The 26366-nt window shown below is 39.0% G+C and overlaps 1 protein-coding gene across 1 annotated transcript; it reads right to left on the bottom strand.

Annotated features, from left to right (window-relative positions):
• Nucleotides 1-482: 482 nt before the first annotated feature.
• On the bottom strand, nt 483-25962 carry LOC113013645 (basement membrane-specific heparan sulfate proteoglycan core protein-like). The gene is made up of 14 exons (XM_026154714.1): nt 25767-25962; nt 24777-25067; nt 24376-24654; nt 21117-21389; nt 18730-18996; nt 16918-17190; nt 13782-14048; nt 13116-13388; nt 10729-10995; nt 8917-9189; nt 5781-6047; nt 5330-5602; nt 3186-3210; nt 483-492 (listed from the first exon to the last, which is right to left on the bottom strand). Exons 1-14 carry the CDS (start codon nt 25960-25962, stop codon nt 483-485), a joined length of 3234 nt encoding a protein of 1077 aa, XP_026010499.1.
• Between the last annotated feature and the right edge of the window lie 404 nt (nt 25963-26366).

The following is a 26366-nucleotide window of genomic DNA, read 5'->3' as shown; positions in this document are numbered from 1 at the left end:
AGCATTTGTTCTGCATTTCATCTTTCATGTATTAGAGCTGCACAGCAGAGAAGTTACTCTCATATGTTTTGTTCTCTTCACTGTGAATAAAAAGCTGCTGTTCAGGTTTTTGTTGTTGGAATAAAAACTAAACATTTTACTGACCAACATGAAAGACAGTTATAAAGCTGTAAGAAAGAAGAAGTGCTTTTTCCTTATTTAGATACTCTGGATGAAAGATCTTACATGATACAGTCAGTGTGATGATATCACTCCACCCTGAGAAGAAATAGTCCCTCCTGCCCCGGCAGCTGTATCCTCCACTGTCAGACTCAGTAGCTCTGATGATTCTGTATTCATTGGATGTTGGAGGTGTGTTTAACTTGGCTGCTCTCCATTCATACGTCCACTGAGCTCCTTCACCTCCCTGAATCTCACATCTGACAGTGACTGTCTCACCGCTGTATATCTGAGTCCAGGATGGCTGCAGGGTCACAGTGGGCTTACTGGGAACTGTTCACAGAAAAATATCCAGTTAAATTCAAATTCAAATTCAAATTTTATTTGTCACGTACACAGTCATACACAGTACGATATGCAGTGAAATGCTTGGACAACTGCTCGTGACCTAAAGAACACAAAAAAGGAAAAAGCTATGAATAAGATAGGAAATAAATATGAAAAATTAAAAAGGGTAAATTTTACTAGGAAGGAATAAGATATAAATTAAGGTTAAAAAGGAGATAACTGTACAACACAAATTAGAATGAAGGGTAAATTTAACTGGGAAAGAATAAGATAAAATATATAAATTAAAGTTGAAAATAAAATAACTGTACAACAAAATACACAATATAGAACTATATAAGAATGTATGAAGAAATATAAATAAATATATACACAATAACAGCAGCGTGATTTAAGTAATGAAGTGAAAAAGTTAGAGACAAAAAGAAACATAAAGATCAAAAATAAGGCCGAGAAATGTTTTCTATTTTTCCATTTCTCGCCTCTCCAAGTAATCTTAATGAACGGAAAACTAAAGACTTTCCCTATTTAAGGGTTAATAAACTTGCAGTTGTTGAATAAAGTTCTTAGCACAGAACATATTATGACCTCTTAGTCTGGTAGAAATAAAATAATTAATCTCACAAGTTTCTGTAACTGTGACATCACTGCTGTCCTCTGTGTAGTAAACTGGATCTCCTCTCCCTCCTCTGCAGTGGTACAGACCTCCTTGTGAGACACTAATAACTCTGTTTGCTTCATTTCCTCTCATGAGCTGAGCTTTAGAAGAGACTGAATCACGTCTGAACCAGTCAAACTTCCAGCCAGCAGAGCCCTCCACAGAGCAGCTCAGTGTCACACTGCCCCCTGCTGGCATGACTGAACTTTGTGCTGTCAGTGTGGCTCTGGGTTTACTTGCTGTTGATGTTACAGGAAAGACAAACATCAGACTGTCAGTTGCTTCAGGAAAAACTTTGTTACAATAAATAAAGATTTTAAAGAGAAAGTAAAAAAATTCAAGAATCATTTTAGAAATATGCAATTTGTTGTTTTTTCAGTAAGTGCTTAATAGTAATGATCAAACTTTACACATTCACTCAGTCATTAAGCTTCTAGCACCAAACAGAAAACATTTACCTGCATGTGACACATTAGACTGTCTTCATGCACAACTACACTACAGATTCCCTCTGATTTATTCTTCATCTATTCAAAGACAAATGTCACAAATACAAAGTACTTTATCCATGTTTAATCCATGGTCAGTTTGTTTGTGTCCTCTCTACTTTTCCCTTTAATAATAGTCTAAAGTCACACTACACTGAATGGTGTCTGTTATTGTTCGAGCACCGTGACCATCGCTGACATGGTTCCAACATCAAGTTCATGTAGTTTTCTATGATGTAATTTTGAATAATGTAAACACCTTATTTACAGAGGAAAACTCAACAATCAGAGAGGCTGACAGACTCCAATGAAGTCTCCAATAAAATAAAACCACACAGGAGTCCTTTGAGTTTAATTCAGCTAAAGATGGAGTTTGTGTTCCTCATGAGACCAAACTTGCCAAAATGTGATCAACCTGTGGAGGGTCTTGTTTAACGCTGCCACTGCAGCTTGTCTAACATCTGATTGGTTACCATGTAGAGTAAGTCAGCACAGATCAATACTAGAAAATTGACTGCGATGAACTGGTGGTACTGTGGACGTGCGGCAGCCAGGTATCCCAGAATGCATTTCAATTCACAAGCAGTAATTATAGTGCTATCGAGTATAAGTAAAGTTTTAAAATACCCTGTTTGTCTCTCACCAAGTGTACTTTTTTAATCCATACTCAGTTTGTTGCTGACGGAGTGTTTTGAGCTCTCGATGCCACAAAGCACGACTCCAGTCACACAGTTTAACACCCACACTGAGTGAACACTGGACATAATTCACTGAGGTTGTATCTGTGGGGTGATGTTTATTTCATTGATTTATTTAATGCTGATTAAATCAGTTTGACTCAGATTAAAGTTTCATAACTGCACAGTGTTACTGAAGTTTAATGTCTGACTGGAGCGCTTGTTGAACTGAAACATTCACTTGCTTTTTCTATGATGTTCACATGTGTTACATGTTTTTAACCATTAATTTTGAATTAAAACTAACATTAAAAATATTTTTATACAAGAAGAAAATAAATAATTTCGACCCTGAGAAGAAACGTCTGAACCAGCATGTTGATGCTGTTCATGGACACTGAAGACTGCAGCCTGTCCACAAATGGTTAAATGATCAGTTTTGTAATATAAACACAAACTGTCTGTTATCATGTTTGAAAGTTACTAGAATAAAAAATTAATAAATTAACATCTGATTTGTGATTTTATTTAATAGGCAGATGACTCATTTTCCCAATTAAAGGTTAGATTAACACAATAAGTAATTTGAAATAATCTGGATGAAAGATCTTACATGATACAGTCAGTGTGATGATATCACTCCACCCTGAGAAGAAATAGTCCCTCCTGCCCCGGCAGCTGTATCCTCCACTGTCAGACTCAGTAGCTCTGATGATTCTGTATTCATTGGATGTTGGAGGTGTGTTTAACTTGGCTGCTCTCCATTCATACGTCCACTGAGCTCCTTCACCTCCCTGAATCTCACATCTGACAGTGACTGTCTCACCGCTGTATATCTGAGGCCAGGATGGCTGCAGGGTCACAGTGGGCTTACTGGGAACTGTTCACAGAAAATTATCCAGTTAGACACAAATAGAAACATGAAGTCATTTTGAAGCCTGATTTTCTTTTTGCTGTTGTTCAGAGGAGAAAGATTTACTGCATCCTGGTGACACTTTGACTGTAAATGAAGTTGGATTTAAAAATCAGTGTTTACATTTATTTACCGTGTGGTACACGTGTGTGGTGGCCCACTGGTGTATCTGACTCACACAGCTTGTTCTCCACACACTCCACATTTATAAAGTGATCTACAAATCCTAACATTACAGCTAACAGCTGCATTTTCCCTTTGAAGAACCACTTACAGCTACAGAGACAGGGAGTGAAGGTGGACAGTATATCCTTGTTTTTATGGCAACAAATTTACCTTGAAAGTGGTGCAACTGTGTATAACATGATTCACAAGCAGAAAGTAAGATTTACAGATGTGTGCAGTGATTTGTGTGCAACTTTTCAGGTCTCCAGTTCACACAAACTATTGTACAAATGTGTCGACACAAACCTGAGTAACTGCTGATCATTGAGGGACAAATTTTAACGTCTGGATTGTTTTTCAGATTTCTTTCTTTAAAATTCATCGTCCATAATTCAGAGATGATAATAAATATACTTAATACAATACAAGATGTCTTAATAATAAGAAGAGCTTTTTACCTTTTAAGAACTTTTTAACAAAAACTTTAAAGAGAAGAAAAACAGCACAGGCCTGTGCAGGCCTACTTTAAATAAAGCATCATTCTGCAGGTCTGTTTGACTTCAGAATAAGTAAATAAAATGTAGCTGTGGTCCAATAATTGTAAAATAAGAAGAATAATCATGAAAACTATTTGTATATAATTATGTCTTCAGTCCGTTTCAATGAGCGATCATCTTCTGTTGTTTTCATGCAGCCACGGGCAGCCCTGAGTATAAAATACATCAGCTCAGGGTTGAAAACATAAAGATATTTATTGCACAATAACAGCAGATCTGATGATAATACACAGCTCACAACACCTTAAATACATGTGGACGAATCACCTGACACGCACAGATCACGTCTCGTGCCCACGTGGGGTTTTGAGTCTAATTTAACTGCCAGCTTCACACAGATCCACAAATGTGAGCTGCTTTCAAGTCCCGGTGTGAAACAAATGTGTACAAATCATTGCTTGTTGATAATATTGTGCACATTTGTAACACTTTCAACACAAATTTGTCTCCTTATGGAAAGCAGACTTTGTCATGTTGACATGAGTGTCAGAACGACAGGTTTATCTCCAGATCCACGGCTCTGACCCACGGAGACCTCTGGCTGATGCTCAGTGTTCTGAGTTTGGCTCGTAGCTGCTAACTAGCTTTCTGCTCTGGGTCAACTTATGGCAAAGTGCAGAGATGGAGAGAGGCGAGGGAAGGTTACAGCAGCACACTTTCTTCCTCTGGAGGCGGTGAACACAGTGAACAGCTGGATACTAACATGTGGCTCACAGCTGGGCCTGTCAGACTCTCTCTGGCTGCAGTAGCTGCTGCTATAAACACACTTTTCTTTTTCTCACTCTGTAAACTTCCTCCTGCAGATGTTACTCTCACTCGCTGCTTCGCACACACCGCAGAGAGAGGCGGTCCCTGTCTTCACCACAACATTAAACCTGTGGCACGGAATACACGGAATACATTACCCATCAGGCCACCTTCTTAAAGGAAGTTTGGGACTTTTATTTTTAATTGTTTCACCCAAAGTTTGCGGGAGCCACAGCTGAGGGGCGGAAGAGCCGCAGGTTACCGACCCTGATCTGACCTGATGTTAGCTGAGCTGTTAGCTTGGTGATGACCTCGGATAACAACATGTTCAGGATTAACCTTTATTTTTGTTTGTTTGTTTGTTTTTAGGGCTCTGTGGCTTAATACATGTAGTCTTTCATGTCCACTTAAAGTCAGTTTAAGGTGAAGAAGCATTTAGAAAGAGAGGCCAAAAATATTTAACACAAATATTAAACACAATTTAAAGACTAACAGCTGATAATGACCTAAAAATATGCAGTTTTTCTAGTCTTTTCTGGAGTTGATGCCACAATGTTTATTTCTACATTTGTATGAAACACATGAGAAACTTAAATAACAGAAAGTTTAAAACTCACAAGTCTCCACAACTGTGACGTCACTGCTGTCCTCTGTGTAGTAAACTGGATCTCCTCTCCCTCCTCTGCAGTGGTACAGACCTCCTTGTGAGACACTAATAACTCTGTTTGCTTCATTTCCTCTCATGAGCTGAGCTTTAGAAGAGACTGAATCACGTCTGAACCAGTCAAACTTCCAGCCAGCAGAGCCCTCCACAGAGCAGCTCAGTGTCACACTGCCCCTTGCTGGTATGACTGAACTTTGTGCTGTCAGTGTGGCTCTGGGTTTACTTGCTGTTGTAGTTACAGGAAAACATACATCATATTATCCTTTAGTTCAGGGAAAATAACAATAACAAAATAAATATTCAAACTTCAAATACCAGTTCAGTTTTGAATGAACTCCAAAGAGTAGTAGACAGATGTAAACATGAAAACATGAAATGTCAGCATGAATCATGGTCCAACTCACATGAAACTGTCAGTCTGAAGGCATCACTCCATCCTGTTAAGAGATAGTCACTGCTACCCCGACATCTGTAGTCTCCACTGTGGGACACTGAAACTCTGCTGATCCTGTATTCACTGGATGTTGGAGGGCTGTTTGTGTTGGGTGCTGTCCATTCATATTTCCACACCTTTCCTTCACCTCCCTGAATCTCACATCTGACAGTGATTGTCTCACCAGTGAATATCTGAGACCAGCTGTGCTGCAGTTTCACTGTGATCCTGTTACGAACTGAGAAAAACAAAGACATCACTGTTTCCAGCAGCAGCTTATTATCATAATTATTTGAATGATTAGTGTTAGAATTAATTTCAGTGTGCAGACTACGTGTTGGTTGCAATGATAAAAAGTCAGCGTAATGAGGTTTACTCTGTCCTTTCAGGCAAATTCTTGCATTGATGTAAACGAGGTTCTGCTGATGCAGATGTTAATAATAATTCAGTTTCCAACCTAACAGCCCCAGGTCAGTGTCTGAGTTTTACTGCAAAAAACCTTTATATTTATAATTGTAAATATTAAAGCATTTGTATTAATATTTTGTATTACTTTATTTTAAATTGGAAAAATAATGTAATGAAAGCCTTGGAATAAATATGGTCATGGTACACCCCACGCCCCCCTTTAGACTCCTCCCTTCTTGCTGCAGTTATCACTGGTATAAAATGTTGGAGAGCTGCTGTGAGCCTTCTGTGAGCTGCCTGATTTAAACATGACACCGGGCAAGTTAACAGTTCATCTGCATATTTTAATGTGACTTCTGCATCTTTAATGCAGAATTTTTTTCCTGTGTAAAACAAACAGCCGTGGATGGAGCAGCTAAAAAGTTCACTTTTCCTCAAGTCAGAGTTCATTGATCAGGTGATGAAGGACTTCTGAGCTTTTTCCCAGGAAAGGTTTTAATGGTGAAGACAGGAACAGCGCTCCTGTTTTACACACTAGAAACACATTTTCTTTCACTCAGCTTGAGCTCACCGTCTCTGTAACAGCTCCACCTCTTTGCTACATGTGTGCAGACTGACTGCATGTTAAACTGTGTCAGCATCATCATCACTGCTGCTGTTTTTTATGAGTGTTTTTGTAGGAAAACTGGGGGCTGCATGCGTTCAGTGTTGTCATACTTTTTATCCACAGGCGTGCTTCTTAATATGTTTCTATTGCAGGTCTATTTATAGATGCAAATGTGGGTGAAACACTCGAGTTCACATGGTGACGACTGAACTCTACAGAGCTGTTTGTTAAACGAAGCATCAAAGCAAAAAAAAAGGGGAAAGATTTTTTTATAATCGTTTTATGAGAATTACTCGATGAACAGTTGCAGCCGTAGTGCTCGAGTACTTTGACATTTTGATAAGCTGTAGTTGACTGTGTGTGTGTTGGTTTCTCTGTGAGCTGATTGGAAATGTCAAAGCAAAATGACTTCTATAAAAACATGTCAACGTCAAAGCTTAAACTATATTACATTTTAAATCCTAAAGAAAGCAGATTTGGCAACCTGAAATGAATGTGCTGTTGTCACAGTCCTGGCTCTGGTGACCCACTGTTTGTGTTTTGGTTTAAGTTATATTCTTTGAATTATTGTTTTCTGGGGGTTTCTGTGTTGATATTTTCTGGTTTCCTGTTCTGTTCTGTGCCTTTCGCTGTGTTCTTGCCGTCATGTCTCTAGTGAAGGTTTTGTTCTGTATCCTTGTTTTCCTTTTTGTCTCCATGTGTCAAATGCTTGTCTTGTTTCTCTGTCTCTACGTCTTCCCTGTGTTTCATGTCTCAGTGTCTATTCTGCATCTTTATGAATGTCATGCTTCCTTTTTATTTATTTATTTTTTTAAAAAAACATTTTTGATAGCCCATCCTGTGTGCAGTGTGTCTAGTTTTGCTTTCCTCTTGCTTCATCTCTAATTATACCCAGCTGTGCTTCCTTCCTGTTTCTCACTCCCTCATTACTGCCTGTGTATTTAAGATCAGTGTTGTCCTGTTTCTTGCTGGTTTGTGTGCCTGTTATCCCCCCTGTCCTTCTGCATTCCAGGCTCCATGTTCCATATCTCAGGTCTTTATGTGTCATGTACTGGGTTTGTCCCAGGTTTTTTGTTCCTTTGTATGATTTTTAGTTTTCCCAGTTTAGGTATTTCTTTTGTCCCTGCACTGCTTCTGTTTGTATCTCACGACTGTAAATACAGCTCTCTCCCAATAAGTCATTAGTCAGTGCCTGCTCTTCAGCCCTTTCTCTCACCTTCCACACCACTGCTGTTGCAGCCTTGAGAGTTATATAAAATTTCCTGTTCAGATCAATAACGTTAGACATCATTATCATCACTGATTACTCTGCAGGACACTTCATTTGTCATGGTTCGTTGTGTGGCAGGCAGGAGAAGGACCCAAGATGCAGACTCACAGACACGGGGATAAACTTAAAGATCACGGTTTTGATGCTGGCTTAAAGGTGAAACACAAAACAGTACTGAACTAAACTGGAAAAACTAAACATGAGATGTACCAGGAACCACGGGGAGAATAACACACAACATGAGGGAGAACGCGACGCCGAACAGAGGGAGACGCAGACAGAAATACACAGAGGGTAAACGAGGAAAGTGGGAACACACGGGGAACACAGCTGACACAGATAACCATAACGAGACAGGGCGGGGTGAACATAACACTGACGGGAGACGGGCAGAGTCAAACAGGAAGTACACAGAGGTTCAGACAGGAGGAGAGAGCACGGGGAGAACACAGACATAACAGGCTGGGGAAAACATGGAATAAAACACGAAAGGGGACAAGGGCTCATGAATACATAGAGGGGCACACAGGGGGTGAGATTCACAAAGGGAAAGCACACAGGGAACAACATAACAGGGCAACTCAGGAAACAGAACCTAAACAGGGAACTGAATACAAAAATACAAGAGAACTAAGAATACTGGGCCAACACGGCCCAGGACCATGAGATCATTTGTTTTCAGTAACAGGGATTTCTGAGTATTTTATTTTAAAAATAATTATTTTGCATTAAAAACCTGCGATGAGGATGAACTATCTCATAATGTGGTTTTTAAACTTTAGACTTCATTTTTTTTACTCTAAATGGGGTGCTTAAACTCACGAGTTTCTTTAACTGTGACGTCACTGCTGTCCTCTGTGTAGTAAACTGGATCTCCTCTCCCTCCTCTGCAGTGGTACAGACCTCCTTGTGAGACACTAATAACTCTGTTTGCTTCATTTCCTCTCATGAGCTGAGCTTTAGAAGAGACTGAATCACGTCTGAACCAGTCAAACTTCCAGCCAGCAGAGCCCTCCACAGAGCAGCTCAGTGTCACACTGCCCCCTGCTGGCATGACTGAACTTTGTGCTGTCAGTGTGGCTCTGGGTTTACTTGCTGTTGATGTTACAGGAAAGACAAACATCAGACTGTCAGTTGCTTCAGGAAAAACTTTGTTACAATAAATAAAGATTTTAAAGAGAAAGTAAAAAAATTCAAGAATCATTTTAGAAATATGCAATTTGTTGTTTTTTCAGTAAGTGCTTAATAGTAATGATCAAACGTTACACATTCACTCAGTCATTTAGCTTCTAGCACCAAACAGAAAACATTTACCTGCATGTGACACATTAGACTGTCTTCATGCACAACTACACTACAGATTCCCTCTGATTTATTCTTCATCTATTCAAAGACAAATGTCACAAATACAAAGTACTTTATCCATGTTTAATCCATGGTCAGTTTGTTTGTGTCCTCTCTACTTTTCCCTTTAATAATAGTCTAAAGTCACACTACACTGAATGGTGTCTGTTATTGTTCGAGCACCGTGACCATCGCTGACATGGTTCCAACATCAAGTTCATGTAGTTTTCTATGATGTAATTTTGAATAATGTAAACACCTTATTTACAGAGGAAAACTCAACAATCAGAGAGGCTGACAGACTCCAATGAAGTCTCCAATAAAATAAAACCACACAGGAGTCCTTTGAGTTTAATTCAGCTAAAGATGGAGTTTGTGTTCCTCATGAGACCAAACTTGCCAAAATGTGATCAACCTGTGGAGGGTCTTGTTTAACGCTGCCACTGCAGCTTGTCTAACATCTGATTGGTTACCATGTAGAGTAAGTCAGCACAGATCAATACTAGAAAATCGACTGCGATGAACTGGTGGTACTGTGGACGTGAGGCAGCCAGGTATCCCAGAATGCATTTCAATTCACAAGCAGTAATTATAGTGCTATCGAGTATAAGTAAAGTTTTAAAATACCCTGTTTGTCTGTCACTAAGTGTACTTTTTTAATCCATGGTCAGTTTGTTGCTGACGGAGTGTTTTGAGCTCTCGATGCCACAAAGCATGAGTCCAGTCACACAGTTTAACACCCACACTGAGTGAACACTGGACATAATTCACTGAGGTTGTATCTGTGGGGTGATGTTTATTTCATTGATTTATTTAATGCTGATTAAATCAGTTTGACTCAGATTAAAGTTTCATAACTGCACAGTGTTACTGAAGTTTAATGTCTGACTGGAGCGCTTGTTGAACTGAAACATTCACTTGCTTTTTCTATGATGTTCACATGTGTTACATGTTTTTAACCATTAATTTTGAATTAAAACTAACATTAAAAATATTTTTATACAAGAAGAAAAGAAAGAATTTCTACCCTGAGAAGAAACGTCTGAACCAGCATGTTGATGCTGTTCATGGACACTGAAGACTGCAGCCTGTCCACAAATGGTTAAATGATCAGTTTTGTAATATAAACACAAACTGTCTGTTATCATGTTTGAAAGTTACTAGAATAAAAAATAAATAAATTAACATCTGATTTGTGATTTTATTTAATAGGCAGATGACTCATTTTCCCAATTAAAGGTTAGATTAACACAATAAGTAATTTGAAATAATCTGAATGAAAGATCTTACATGATACAGTCAGTGTGATGATATCACTCCACTCTGAGAAGAAATAGTCCCTCCTGCCCCGGCAGCTGTATCCTCCACTGTCAGACTCAGTAGCTCTGATGATTCTGTATTCATTGGATGTTGGAGGTGTGTTTAACTTGGCTGCTCTCCATTCATACGTCCACTGAGCTCCTTCACCTCCCTGAATCTCACATCTGACAGTGACTGTCTCACCGCTGTATATCTGAGGCCAGGATGGCTGCAGGGTCACAGTGGGCTTACTGGGAACTGTTCACAGACAAATATCCAGTTAGACACAAATAGAAACATGAAGTCATTTTGAAGCCTGACTTTCTTTTTGCTGTTGTTCAGAGGAGAAAGATTTACTGCATCCTGGTGACACTTTGACTGTAAATGAAGCTGGATTTAAAAATCAGTGTTTACATTTATTTACCATGTGGTACACGTGTGTGGTGGCCCACTGGTGTATCTGACTCACACAGCTTGTTCTCCACACACTCCACATTTATAAAGTGATCTACAAATCCTAACATTACAGCTAACAGCTGCATTTTCCCTTTGAAGAACCACTTACAGCTACAGAGACAGGGAGTGAAGGTGGACAGTATATCCTTGTTTTTATGGCAACAAATTTACCTTGAAAGTGGTACAACTGTGTATAATATGATTCACAAGCAGAAAGTAAGATTTACAGATGTGTGCAGTGATTTGTGTGCAACTTTTCAGGTCTCCAGTTCACACAAACTATTGTACAAATGTGTCGACACAAACCTGAGTAACTGCTGATCATTGAGGGACAAATTTTAACGTCTGGATTGTTTTTCAGATTTCTTTCTTTAAAATTCATCGTCCATAATTCAGAGATGATAATAAATATACTTAATACAATACAAGATGTCTTAACAAGAAGAAGAGCTTTTTTACCTTTTAAGAACTTTTTAACAAAAACTTTAAAGAGGAGAAAAACAGCACAGGCCTGTGCAGGCCTACTTTAAATAAAGCATCATTCTGCAGGTCTGTTTGAGTTCAGAATAAGTAAATAAAATGTAGCTGTGGTCCAATAATTGTAAAATAAGAAGAATAATCATGAAAACTATTTGTATATAATTATGTCTTCAGTCCGTTTCAATGAGCGATCATCTTCTGTTGTTTTCATGCAGCCACGGGCAGCCCTGAGTATAAAATACATCAGCTCAGGGTTGAAAACATAAAGATATTTATTGCACAATAACAGCAGATCTGATGATAATACACAGCTCACAACACGTTAAATACATGTGGACGAATCACCTGACACGCACAGATCACGTCTCGTGCCCACGTGGGGTTTTGAGTCTAATTTAACTGCCAGCTTCACACAGATCCACAAATGTGAGCTGCTTTCAAGTCCCGGTGTGAAACAAATGTGTACAAATCATTGCTTGTTGATCATATTGTGCACATTTGTAACACTTTCAACACAAATTTGTCTCCTTATGGAAAGCAGACTTTGTCATGTTGACATGAGTGTCAGAACGGCAGGTTTATCTCCAGATCCACGGCTCTGACCCACGGAGACCTCTGGCTGATGCTCAGTGTTCTGAGTTTGGCTCGTAGCTGCTAACTAGCTTTCTGCTCTGGGTCAACTTATGGCAAAGTGCAGAGATGGAGAGAGGCGAGGGAAGGTCACAGCAGCACACTTTCTTCCTCTGGAGGCGGTGAACACAGTGAACAGCTGGATACTAACATGTGGCTCACAGCTGGGCCTGTCAGACTCTCTCTGGCTGCAGTAGCTGCTGCTATAAACACACTTTTCTTTTTCTCACTCTGTAAACTTCCTCCTGCAGATGTTACTCTCACTCGCTGCTTCGCACACACCGCAGAGAGAGGCGGTCCCTGTCTTCACCACAACATTAAACCTGTGGCACGGAATACACGGAATACATTACCCATCAGGCCACCTTCTTAAAGGAAGTTTGGGACTTTTATTTTTAATTGTTTCACCCAAAGTTTGCGGGAGCCACAGCTGAGGGGCGGAAGAGCCGCAGGTTACCGACCCTGATCTGACCTGATGTTAGCTGAGCTGTTAGCTTGGTGATGACCTCGGATAACAACATGTTCAGGATTAACCTTTATTTTTGTTTGTTTGTTTGTTTTTAGGGCTCTGTGGCTTAATACATGTAGTCTTTCATGTCCACTTAAAGTCAGTTTAAGGTGAAGAAGCATTTAGAAAGAGAGGCCAAAAATATTTAACACAAATATTAAACACAATTTAAAGACTAACAGCTGATAATGACCTAAAAATATGCAGGTTTTCTAGTCTTTTTTGGAGTTGATGCCACAATGTTTATTTCTACATTTGTATGAAACACATGAGAAACTTAAATAACAGAAAGTTTAAAACTCACAAGTCTCCACAACTGTGACGTCACTGCTGTCCTCTGTGTAGTAAACTGGATCTCCTCTCCCTCCTCTGCAGTGGTACAGACCTCCTTGTGAGACACTAATAACTCCGTTTGCTTCATTTCCTCTCATGAGCTGAGCTTTAGAAGAGACTGAATCACGTCTGAACCAGTCAAACTTCCAGCCAGCAGAGCCCTCCACAGAGCAGCTCAGTGTCACACTGCCCCCTGCTGGTATGACTGAACTTTGTGCTGTCAGTGTGGCTCTGGGTTTACTTGCTGTTGAAGAAACAAAACCATTAAAAAAAATTAAATCATCATAAAGAATACATTTCTTACAGCATTAATCACACTTTAAACATTCACAGAGTAATTTATCTACAAACACAAAAATTAATTAGTTTCCCTGCATGTGACACATTAGACTGTTTAACAAACTAAAGATTTCACTGATTTATCATCCTCTTATCAAACTGTCATCTCTGTACATTCCTCTTTACATTGCTGATATTTTAAGAGCCTCCATGGTGTCTCTCCTTTCTGTTTGTACAGTGAGAAAAACTGTTGTCCTGAGCTGCCTGCAGACAGCTGGATCATTGTTGGAGTTTTCCTGTTAAGACAGATGTAAACATGAAAACATGAAATGTCAGCATGAATCATGGTCCAACTCACATGAAACTGTCAGTCTGAAGGCATCACTCCATCCTGTTAAGAGATAGTCACTGCTACCCCGACATCTGTAGTCTCCACTGTGGGACACTGAAACTCTGCTGATCCTGTATTCACTGGATGTTGGAGGGCTGTTTGTGTTGGGTGCTGTCCATTCATATTTCCACACCTTTCCTTCACCTCCCTGAATCTCACATCTGACAGTGATTGTCTCACCAGTGAATATCTGAGACCAGCTGTGCTGCAGTTTCACTGTGATCCTGTTACGAACTGAGAAAAACAAAGACATCACTGTTTCCAGCAGCAGCTTATTATCATAATTATTTGAATGATTAGTGTTAGAATTAATTTCAGTGTGCAGACTACGTGTTGGTTGCAATGATAAAAAGTCAGCGTAATGAGGTTTACTCTGTCCTTTCAGGCAAATTCTTGCATTGATGTAAACGAGGTTCTGCTGATGCAGATGTTAATAATAATTCAGTTTCCAACCTAACAGCCCCAGGTCAGTGTCTGAGTTTTACTGCAAAAAACCTTTATATTTATAATTGTAAATATTAAAGCATTTGTATTAATATTTTGTATTACTTTATTTTAAATTGGAAAAATAATGTAATGAAAGCCTTGGAATAAATATGGTCATGGTACACCCCACGCCCCCCTTTAGACTCCTCCCTTCTTGCTGCAGTTATCACTGGTATAAAATGTTGGAGAGCTGCTGTGAGCCTTCTGTGAGCTGCCTGATTTAAACATGACACCGGGCAAGTTAACAGTTCATCTGCATATTTTAATGTGACTTCTGCATCTTTAATGCAGAATTTTTTTCCTGTGTAAAACAAACAGCCGTGGATGGAGCAGCTAAAAAGTTCACTTTTCCTCAAGTCAGAGTTCATTGATCAGGTGATGAAGGACTTCTGAGCTTTTTCCCAGGAAAGGTTTTAATGGTGAAGACAGGAACAGCGCTCCTGTTTTACACACTAGAAACAGATTTTCTTTCACTCAGCTTGAGCTCACCGTCTCTGTAACAGCTCCACCTCTTTGCTACATGTGTGCAGACTGACTGCATGTTAAACTGTGTCAGCATCATCATCACTGCTGCTGTTTTTTATGAGTGTTTTTGTAGGAAAACTGGGGGCTGCATGCGTTCAGTGTTGTCATACTTTTTATCCACAGGCGTGCTTCTTAATATGTTTCTATTGCAGGTCTATTTATAGATGCAAATGTGGGTGAAACACTCGAGTTCACATGGTGACGACTGAACTCTACAGAGCTGTTTGTTAAACGAAGCATCAAAGCAAAAAAAAAGGGGAAAGATTTTTTTATAATCGTTTTATGAGAATTACTCGATGAACAGTTGCAGCCGTAGTGCTCGAGTACTTTGACATTTTGATAAGCTGTAGTTGACTGTGTGTGTGTTGGTTTCTCTGTGAGCTGATTGGAAATGTCAAAGCAAAATGACTTCTATAAAAACATGTCAACGTCAAAGCTTAAACTATATTACATTTTAAATCCTAAAGAAAGCAGATTTGGCAACCTGAAATGAATGTGCTGTTGTCACAGTCCTGGCTCTGGTGACCCACTGTTTGTGTTTTGGTTTAAGTTATATTCTTTGAATTATTGTTTTCTGGGGGTTTCTGTGTTGATATTTTCTGGTTTCCTGTTCTGTTCTGTGCCTTTCGCTATGTTCTTGCCGTCATGTCTCTAGTGAAGGTTTTGTTCTGTATCCTTGTTTTCCTTTTTGTCTCCATGTGTCAAATGCTTGTCTTGTTTCTCTGTCTCTACGTCTTCCCTGTGTTTCATGTCTCAGTGTCTATTCTGCATCTTTATGAATGTCATGCTTCCTTTTTATTTATTTATTTATTTATTTAAAAAAAAAAAAATTTTGATAGCCCATCCTGTGTGCAGTGTTTTGCTTTCCTCTTGCTTCATCTCTAATTATACCCAGCTGTGCTTCATTCCTGTTTCTCACTCCCTCATTACTGCCTGTGTATTTAAGATCAGTGTTGTCCTGTTTCTTGCTGGTTTGTGTGCCTGTTATCCCCCCTGTCCTTCTGCATTCCAGGCTCCATGTTCCATATCTCAGGTCTTTATGTGTCATGTACTGGGTTTGTCCCAGGTTTTTTGTTCCTTTGTATGATTTTTAGTTTTCCCAGTTTAGGCATTTCTTTTGTCCCTGCACTGCTTCTGTTTGTATCTCACGACTGTAAATACAGCTCTCTCCCAATAAGTCATTAGTCAGTGCCTGCTCTTCAGCCCTTTCTCTCACCTTCCACACCACTGCTGTTGCAGCCTTGAGAGTTATATAAAATTTCCTGTTCAGATCAATAACGTTAGACATCATTATCATCACTGATTACTCTGCAGGACACTTCATTTGTCATGGTTCGTTGTGTGGCAGGCAGGAGAAGGACCCAAGATGCAGACTCACAGACACGGGGATAAACTTAAAGATCACGGTTTTGATGCTGGCTTAAAGGTGAAACACAAAACAGTACTGAACTAAACTGGAAAAACTAAACATGAGATGTACCAGGAACCACGGGGAGAATAACACACAACATGAGGGAGAACGCGACGCCGAACAGAGGGAGACGCAGACAGAAATACACAGAGGGTAAACGAGGAAAGTGGGAACACACGGGGAACACAGCTGACACAGATAACCATAACGAGACAGGGCGGGGTGAACATAACACTGACGGGAGACGGGCAGAGTCAAACAGGAAGTACACAGAGGTTCAGACAGGAGGAGAGAGCACGGGGAGAACACAGACATAACAGGCTGGGGAAAACATGGAATAAAACACGAAAGGGGACAAGGGCTCATGAATACATAGAGGGGCACACAGGGGGTGAGATTCACAAAGGGAAAGCACACAGGGAACAACATAACAGGGCAACTCAGGAAACAGAACCTAAACAGGGAACTGAATACAAAAATACAAGAGAACTAAGAATACTGGGCCAACACGGCCCAGGACCATGAGATCATTTGTTTTCAGTAACAGGGATTTCTGAGTATTTTATTTTAAAAATAATTATTTTGCATTAAAAACCTGCGATGAGGATGAACTATCTCATAATGTGGTTTTTAAACTTTAGACTTCATTTTTTTTACTCTAAATGGGGTGCTTAAACTCACGAGTTTCTTTAACTGTGACGTCACTGCTGTCCTCTGTGTAGTAAACTGGATCTCCTCTCCCTCCTCTGCAGTGGTACAGACCTCCTTGTGAGACACTAATAACTCTGTTTGCTTCATTTCCTCTCATGAGCTGAGCTTTAGAAGAGACTGAATCACGTCTGAACCAGTCAAACTTCCAGCCAGCAGAGCCCTCCACAGAGCAGCTCAGTGTCACACTGCCCCCTGCTGGCATGACTGAACTGTGTGCTGTCAGTGTGGCTCTGGGTTTACTTGCTGTTGATGTTACAGGAAAGACAAACATCAGACTGTCAGTTGCTTCAGGAAAAACTTTGTTACAATAAATAAAGATTTTAAAGAGAAAGTAAAAAAATTCAAGAATCATTTTAGAAATATGCAATTTGTTGTTTTTTCAGTAAGTGCTTAATAGTAATGATCAAACTTTACACATTCACTCAGTCATTAAGCTTCTAGCACCAAACAGAAAACATTTACCTGCATGTGACACATTAGACTGTCTTCATGCACAACTACACTACAGATTCCCTCTGATTTATTCTTCATCTATTCAAAGACAAATGTCACAAATACAAAGTACTTTATCCATGTTTAATCCATGGTCAGTTTGTTTGTGTCCTCTCTACTTTTCCCTTTAATAATAGTCTAAAATCACACTACACTGAATGGTGTCTGTTATTGTTCGAGCACCGTGACCATCGCTGACATGGTTCCAACATCAAGTTCATGTAGTTTTCTATGATGTAATTTTGAATAATGTAAACACCTTATTTACAGAGGAAAACTCAACAATCAGAGAGGCTGACAGACTCCAATGAAGTCTCCAATAAAATAAAACCACACAGGAGTCCTTTGAGTTTAATTCAGCTAAAGATGGAGTTTGTGTTCCTCATGAGACCAAACTTGCCAAAATGTGATCAACCTGTGGAGGGTCTTGTTTAACGCTGCCACTGCAGCTTGTCTAACATCTGATTGGTTACCATGTAGAGTAAGTCAGCACAGATCGATACTAGAAAATTGACTGCGATGAACTGGTGGTACTGTGGACGTGAGGCAGCCAGGTATCCCAGAATGCATTTCAATTCACAAGCAGTAATTATAGTGCTATCGAGTATAAGTAAAGTTTTAAAATACCCTGTTTGTCTGTCACTAAGTGTACTTTTTTAATCCATGGTCAGTTTGTTGCTGACGGAGTGTTTTGAGCTCTCGATGCCACAAAGCATGACTCCAGTCACACAGTTTAACACCCACACTGAGTGAACACTGGACATAATTCACTGGGGTTGTATCTGTGGGGTGATGTTTATTTCATTGATTTATTTAATGCTGATTAAATCAGTTTGACTCAGATTAAAGTTTCATAACTGCACAGTGTTACTGAAGTTTAATGTCTGACTGGAGCGCTTGTTGAACTGAAACATTCACTTGCTTTTTCTATAATGTTTATATGTGTTACATGTTTTTAACCATTAATTTTGGATTAAAACTAACATTAAAAATATTTTTATACAAGAAGAAAATAAATAATTTCGACCCTGAGAAGAAACGTCTGAACCAGCATGTTGATGCTGTTCATGGACACTGAAGACTGCAGCCTGTCCACAAATGGTTAAATGATCAGTTTTGTAATATAAACACAAACTGTCTGTTATCATGTTTGAAAGTTACTAGAATAAAAAATTAATAAATTAACATCTGATTTGTGATTTTATTTAATAGGCAGATGACTCATTTTCCCAATTAAAGGTTAGATTAACACAATAAGTAATTTGAAATAATCTGGATGAAAGATCTTACATGATACAGTCAGTGTGATGATATCACTCCACCCTGAGAAGAAATAGTCCCTCCTGCCCCGGCAGCTGTATCCTCCACTGTCAGACTCAGTAGCTCTGATGATTCTGTATTCATTGGATGTTGGAGGTGTGTTTAACTTGGCTGCTCTCCATTCATACGTCCACTGAGCTCCTTCACCTCCCTGAATCTCACATCTGACAGTGACTGTCTCACCGCTGTATATCTGAGGCCAGGATGGCTGCAGGGTCACAGTGGGCTTACTGGGAACTGTTCACAGAAAATTATCCAGTTAGACACAAATAGAAACATGAAGTCATTTTGAAGCCTGATTTTCTTTTTGCTGTTGTTCAGAGGAGAAAGATTTACTGCATCCTGGTGACACTTTGACTGTAAATGAAGTTGGATTTAAAAATCAGTGTTTACATTTATTTACCGTGTGGTACACGTGTGTGGTGGCCCACTGGTGTATCTGACTCACACAGCCTGTTCTCCACACACTCCACATTTATAAAGTGATCTACAAATCCTAACATTACAGCTAACAGCTGCATTTTCCCTTTGAAGAACCACTTACAGCTACAGAGACAGGGAGTGAAGGTGGACAGTATATCCTTGTTTTTATGGCAACAAATTTACCTTGAAAGTGGTGCAACTGTGTATAACATGATTCACAAGCAGAAAGTAAGATTTACAGATGTGTGCAGTGATTTGTGTGCAACTTTTCAGGTCTCCAGTTCACACAAACTATTGTACAAATGTGTCGACACAAACCTGAGTAACTGCTGATCATTGAGGCACAAATTTTAACGTCTGGATTGTTTTTCAGATTTCTTTCTTTAAAATTCATCGTCCATAATTCAGAGATGATAATAAATATACTTAATACAATACAAGATGTCTTAATAATAAGAAGAGCTTTTTTACCTTTTAAGAACTTTTTAACAAAAACTTTAAAGAGGAGAAAAACAGCACAGGCCTGTGCAGGCCTACTTTAAATAAAGCATCATTCTGCAGGTCTGTTTGAGTTCAGAATAAGAAAATAAAATGTAGCTGTGGTCCAATAATTGTAAAATAAGAAGAATAATCATGAAAACTATTTGTATATAATTATGTCTTCAGTCCGTTTCAATGAGCGATCATCTTCTGTTGTTTTCATGCAGCCACGGGCAGCCCTGAGTATAAAATACATCAGCTCAGGGTTGAAAACATAAAGATATTTATTGCACAATAACAGCAGATCTGATGATAATACACAGCTCACAACACGTTAAATACATGTGGACGAATCACCTGACACGCACAGATCACGTCTCGTGCCCACGTGGGGTTTTGAGTCTAATTTAACTGCCAGCTTCACACAGATCCACAAATGTGAGCTGCTTTCAAGTCACAGTGTGAAACAAATGTGTACAAATCATTGCTTGTTGATAATATTGTGCACATTTGTAACACTTTCAACACAAATTTGTCTCCTTATGGAAAGCAGACTTTGTCGTGTTGACATGAGTGTCAGAACGGCAGGTTTATCTCCAGATCCACGGCTCTGACCCACGGAGACCTCTGGCTGATGCTCCGTGTTCTGAGTTTGGCTCGTAGCTGCTAACTAGCTTTCTGCTCTGGGTCAACTTATGGCAAAGTGCAGAGATGGAGAGAGGCGTGGGAAGGTCACAGCAGCACACTTTCTTCCTCTGGAGGCGGTGAACACAGTGAACAGCTGGATACTAACATGTGGCTCACAGCTGGGCCTGTCAGACTCTCTCTGGCTGCAGTAGCTGCTGCTATAAACACACTTTTCTTTTTCTCACTCTGTAAACTTCCTCCTGCAGATGTTACTCTCACTCGCTGCTTCGCACACACCGCAGAGAGAGGCGGTCCCTGTCTTCACCACAACATTAAACCTGTGGCACGGAATACACGGAATACATTACCCATCAGGCCACCTTCTTAAAGGAAGTTTGGGACTTTTATTTTTAATTGTTTCACCCAAAGTTTGCGGGAGCCACAGCTGAGGGGCGGAAGAGCCGCAGGTTACCGACCCTGATCTGACCTGATGTTAGCTGAGCTGTTAGCTTGGTGATGACCTCCGTTAACAACATGTTCAGGATTAACCTTTATTTTTGTTTGTTTGTTTGTTTTTATGGCTCTGTGGCTTAATACATGTAGTCTTTCATGTCCACTTAAAGTCAGTTTAAGGTGAAGAAGCATTTAGAAAGAGAGGCCAAAAATATTTAACACAAATATTAAACACAATTTAAAGACTAACAGCTGATAATGACCTAAAAATATGCAGTTTTTCTAGTCTTTTCTGGAGTTGATGCCACAATGTTTATTTCTACATTTGTATGAAACACATGAGAAACTTAAATAACAGAAAGTTTAAAACTCACAAGTCTCCACAACTGTGACGTCACTGCTGTCCTCTGTGTAGTAAACTGGATCTCCTCTCCCTCCTCTGCAGTGGTACAGACCTCCTTGTGAGACACTAATAACTCTGTTTGCTTCATTTCCTCTCATGAGCTGAGCTTTAGAAGAGACTGAATCACGTCTGAACCAATCAAACTTCCAGCCAGCAGAGCCCTCCACAGAGCAGCTCAGTGTCACACTGCCCCCTGCTGGTATGACTGAACTTTGTGCTGTCAGTGTGGCTCTGGGTTTACTTGCTGTTGAAGAAACAAAACCATTAAAAAAAATTAAATCATCATAAAGAATACATTTCTTACAGCACTAATCACACTTTAAACATTCACAGAGTAATTTATCTACAAACACAAAAATTAATTAGTTTCCCTGCATGTGACACATTAGACTGTTTAACAAACTAAAGATTTCACTGATTTATCATCCTCTTATCAAACTGTCATCTCTGTACATTCCTCTTTACATTGCTGATATTTTAAGAGCCTCCATGGTGTCTCTCCTTTCTGTTTGTACAGTGAGAAAAACTGTTGTCCTGAGCTGCCTGCAGACAGCTGGATCATTGTTGGAGTTTTCCTGTTAAGACAGATGTAAACATGAAAACATGAAATGTCAGCATGAATCATGGTCCAACTCACATGAAACTGTCAGTCTGAAGGCATCACTCCATCCTGTTAAGAGATAGTCACTGCTACCCCGACATCTGTAGTCTCCACTGTGGGACACTGAAACTCTGCTGATCCTGTATTCACTGGATGTTGGAGGGCTGTTTGTGTTGGGTGCTGTCCATTCATATTTCCACACCTTTCCTTCACCTCCCTGAATCTCACATCTGAGAGTGATTGTCTCACCAGTGAATATCTGAGACCAGCTGTGCTGCAGATTCACAGCAGCCAGAACTATTCAACAAACAAATAAAAACAAATTACACTGAAAATAATCAACAGGGAACAAAATTTAAAAAAATATACTTACTTTAATATCATCATGAATTTGTGTTTTATCTCACAACAAAATTTCACCCTCACCTTGTTTCTGAATTGTAACTGCAGCACTGTCCTCTGTGTAGTAAACTGGATCTCCTCTCCCTCCTCTGCAGTGGTACAGACCTCCTTGTGAGACACTAATACCTCTGTTTGCTTCATTTCCTCTCATGAGCTGAGCTTTAGAAGAGACTGAATCACGTCTGAACCAGTCAAACTTCCAGCCAGCAGAGCCCTCCACAGAGCAGCTCAGTGTCACACTGCCCCCTGCTGGTATGATTGATCTTTGTGCTCTCAGTGTGGCTCTGGGTTTACTTGCTGTTGAAGTTACAGGAAAAAATTCATCAGATTGTCACTTGCTTCATGAAGAACTTTGTTATATAACAAATGAAGATTTTGTAGAAATAAAGAAAAATTCTATCAATATGCAATTTCCAATATTTTGAATTCAGTAAGTGCTAATTAGCTCACATATAATACATATAATGGGTTAAGAAGATGGATGGAGTTCAATAATAGATCTCAGGTTTCTCAGGTAGGTCGGTCCCTGATCTCAGTGTGATCATCACACTTGTTACAAACAGGCACCAACAGCACAAGAACAAAAAAGTGTCTGTAAAACAAATTTGATGAGAATCAACAACTGGCAGCAGCACACATGAGGACAGCACAGGTATCTCAGCTAACTGTTAGCCAGCTAGAGAGCCAGGAGCTAACGCTGGATGTATATAACATGATGAAAACTTTATCAGAGTGAATCAAGAATCAGGTGAGACTGTTTTTATGCTCTGTCACCAAACTGTACTCCTAAATGCAGAAACAGGTGAACTATTAACTGTTAGTTGATCTGAGACCAGCTGTAAAACCGGGACATCTGGGCTTCCACTGTTTACCTGAGTTTTTTTTTTTAGTTAAAGTGAGTAAAAAAAAAATCAGACAACTACAGCTCATTCAGAACTCTGCTGCTCGAGTCCTCACTAAGACCAAAAAAGTGGACCACATCAGTCCAGCTCTGAGGTCTTTACACTGGCTGCCTGTCCATCAGAGGATAGACTTTAAAGTTCTGATGCTGGTTTATAAAGCTCTGAATGGTTTAGGACCAAAATACATCAGTGACCTCCTGACCCAGTATGAACCATCCAGATCCCTCAGGTCATCTGGATCCGGTCTTTTATCAGTTCCCAGAGTCAGAACCAGACACGGAGAACCTGCATTCAGCTTTTATGCTCCATATATCTGGAACAAACTCCCAGAAAGCCTCAGATCAGCTGAAACACTCAGTTTATTTAAATCCAGGTTGAAGACTCACCTGTTCTCAGCTGCATTTGAATAAAGCACCAAATCCACACTTTTATGCTTAAATTTCAAAACTAACATTTTAACTACTGATTTTATCTACTGTTCTGATTTGATCTGTTTTGAATTTATATACTGTTTTGTTTGTTTGTTTGTTTGTTTGTTAATTAGTTTGTTTGTTTGTTTGATTGTTTTAATCAATTTTAAATCATGCTTTTTATTTGTTTTTGTTTCTAATGTCTCTGTAAAGCACTTTGAATCACCTTGTTGTTGAATTGTGCTATACAAATAAACTTGCCTTGCCTTGCCTTGAAAAACAGCTGATTCACAGAAAGAAATTTAGTTTAAAGGAATGAAAATTACATACAAAGTCATAATACAATATAAGACCTTAAAATATCAGCTTTAAGTAAAATGTTCTAGCATTTCTGTTGTTTAGTTATTTGAAATAAAGCGGAATGAGTATGATTTGCTTTCATAAACTGAACTTGAGGCGAACAAGCAAATCAATGAATTTAATAGAAATAATATCAAAAACTTTAGATTGTAAAAACTTTTTTTCTTTTTTGTATTAAACCCAGTCATGTGTGTGTTTTAAATCAATTGTAACAAACAGCAGTATTTGATGAGATCATAAGCCAAAATGATTTTTATAAAAATTGTAGATTTGTTGTTGTTTCTTGAGGACGTTTGAAGAACACAATATTTTTATACTGTTTATTTCTGTCATTATTGTCCTCAGGTGATGGAGCAGCAGGTCAGCATTGGCGTCTCTATACCAGCTGAAAGTTCATGACACAAAGTGGTGACAAACTGTCTACAATGAGGCTACTATCAGCTGCAGCTCTTTGTCTGACTAACAATGTAACATGCTTTGTAGACCATTGAATTCATCCTGTTCTGACCAGTATGACATTTGTCAAATGGAGATCACACAACAAACATGACTTACTTGATGCTGACAATGTGAAGGCTTCACTCCACTCTGTTGAAGAATATGAGTCATCTCTGCGTCGACTCTTACACATGTAGTCTCCACTGCTGGACTCAGAAACTCTGAATGTCACATCATTATTGTGTGTCCACTGTGTGGGTGTCCTGGGTCCTCTCCATTCATACTCCCACTCAGTGGTTTCACCTCCTTCCTCCACCTCACATGTCAGAGTGATCGTCTCACCTCTGAATATCTGAGGCCAGTTGGGTTGTTGTTTTACAACAACTTTATTGGAAACTGTTTACACATATTAACAGTTGAGATACAAACAGAAACATGAAATCAACACAGAAAACTTTACATTGTATGTTTGATAATCATGAGTGAATGTATATTTCAAACTAAATGACTGAACTCACAGGTTTTCTCAATGTTGACATCATCACTTCTATCAGTGTAGTAAACTGGGTTTCCTCTTGTTCCTCTGCAGCTGTAGATTCCTCCTTCAGATACTCTGATATCTCTGTTTTGTTGATCTCTGATTTGAACTTCAGAGGTTGTTTGGGTTCGTCTGAACCACTCATATTTCCATCCATCAGAGCTCTGCACAGAGCAGGTCAGTGTCACACTGCCCCCTACTGGTATGATTGTAGTTCTTGCTGTGAGTGTGGCCCTGGGTTTAATTGGTTTATCTTCTATTATGACTGGAGCTATAAAAAAAATGGAAGGAAATGTACACCTGATCCATTATGAAGGTAAAATAAATAAAAACAAATCCTACATTTTAAAAGATTTTTTCATGTGATTTAAAGTCCCACAAAATAAAATCTACAAATTTCATCACTATAGTTTTTTCTTTTTTCTGCAGTTTAAGATGCTTCAAATTTTTTGCCATTTTTCTGTCTCAACATGGTGACAGAGCTGCAGTAATTCAGGTTGTAGATCTCTAAATAAACACAGTATACATGTTTGTCCAATCTCAGGCCTGAAGAAGTCACACTGAATATAAACTACTGCAGTTCACTCTTGAAGGAAACACAATGATGGGTTCAGAGGGATCTGCCTAGTTTCAGGTTTAGATAACAGAAACATCATCACCTTAATTTTTTTTAAGCTTTTGACGTTTCTTCTTCTCCTTATTTAAAATTTATTTCATCCACAGTTATTTTATTTATACAATAAAATACACACATACAGTAATAATAAATGACAGTCTGTGGGTATTGCTGTACTGTGTATACTGTGAGCAAAGTAACCAGTAAAATACAGTAGTTCTTCTTAAAGTTTCAAGTTTTAATGCACCAGAAAAAAATAGTTTCAATGACAACATTAATTAAATGTATTCAGAATTTTATAATTCAGATGATTTTCAACACAAATAATCATATTATTAGTCATTGAGGACTTACCTAATACAGTTATAGAGACAGTATTACTGATCTTTGTATAACGTGAGCTCTTCCTGCGACCAAAGCACTGATATTCACCACCCTGACTTGTAGAATTAATTTCTAATCTGTAGTCCATGTAGAAGTTGTAGGCAAGAAATTCTCGACCATCCTTGTTGATTTTGTATTTCCAGTCAGTGTCTTTTCCTTCATTCATGTCACATTTAAAGGTAACAAACTCTATAACAGTATGCTCATACACTGTTCATATATTGAATAATAAATAAATATAAAAAGGTAAGTGAACTGTAATTAAAAAATAGCCAAACACAACTGAAAGTTAGTGAAGTTACATATTAGAGAGCTTCTAATTTCAATTTTTACCATCAAAACATCAAATGAATATTTGATGAAAATAAAGAGGATGCAGAAATCTGGAGTGTGTCAGATTCAAGGTCTGATTTTGTTTTCTGGGTTTTTTTTTTTTAGGTTGAATTTGTTGTTTGTTCATGTTTGTAGTGTTGTTTATAGAGATGGACCGATCCGATATTACATATCGGTATTGGTCCGATACTGACGTAAATTACTGGATCGGATATTGGAGAGAAATTAAAAATGCAA

The sequence above is a fragment of the Astatotilapia calliptera genome, chromosome 3 (genome assembly GCF_900246225.1).
Source record: "Astatotilapia calliptera chromosome 3, fAstCal1.2, whole genome shotgun sequence".
In the NCBI taxonomy this organism is placed as follows: Eukaryota; Metazoa; Chordata; class Actinopteri; order Cichliformes; family Cichlidae; genus Astatotilapia; species Astatotilapia calliptera.
This window is presented reverse-complemented; position numbering and strand designations above follow the sequence as displayed.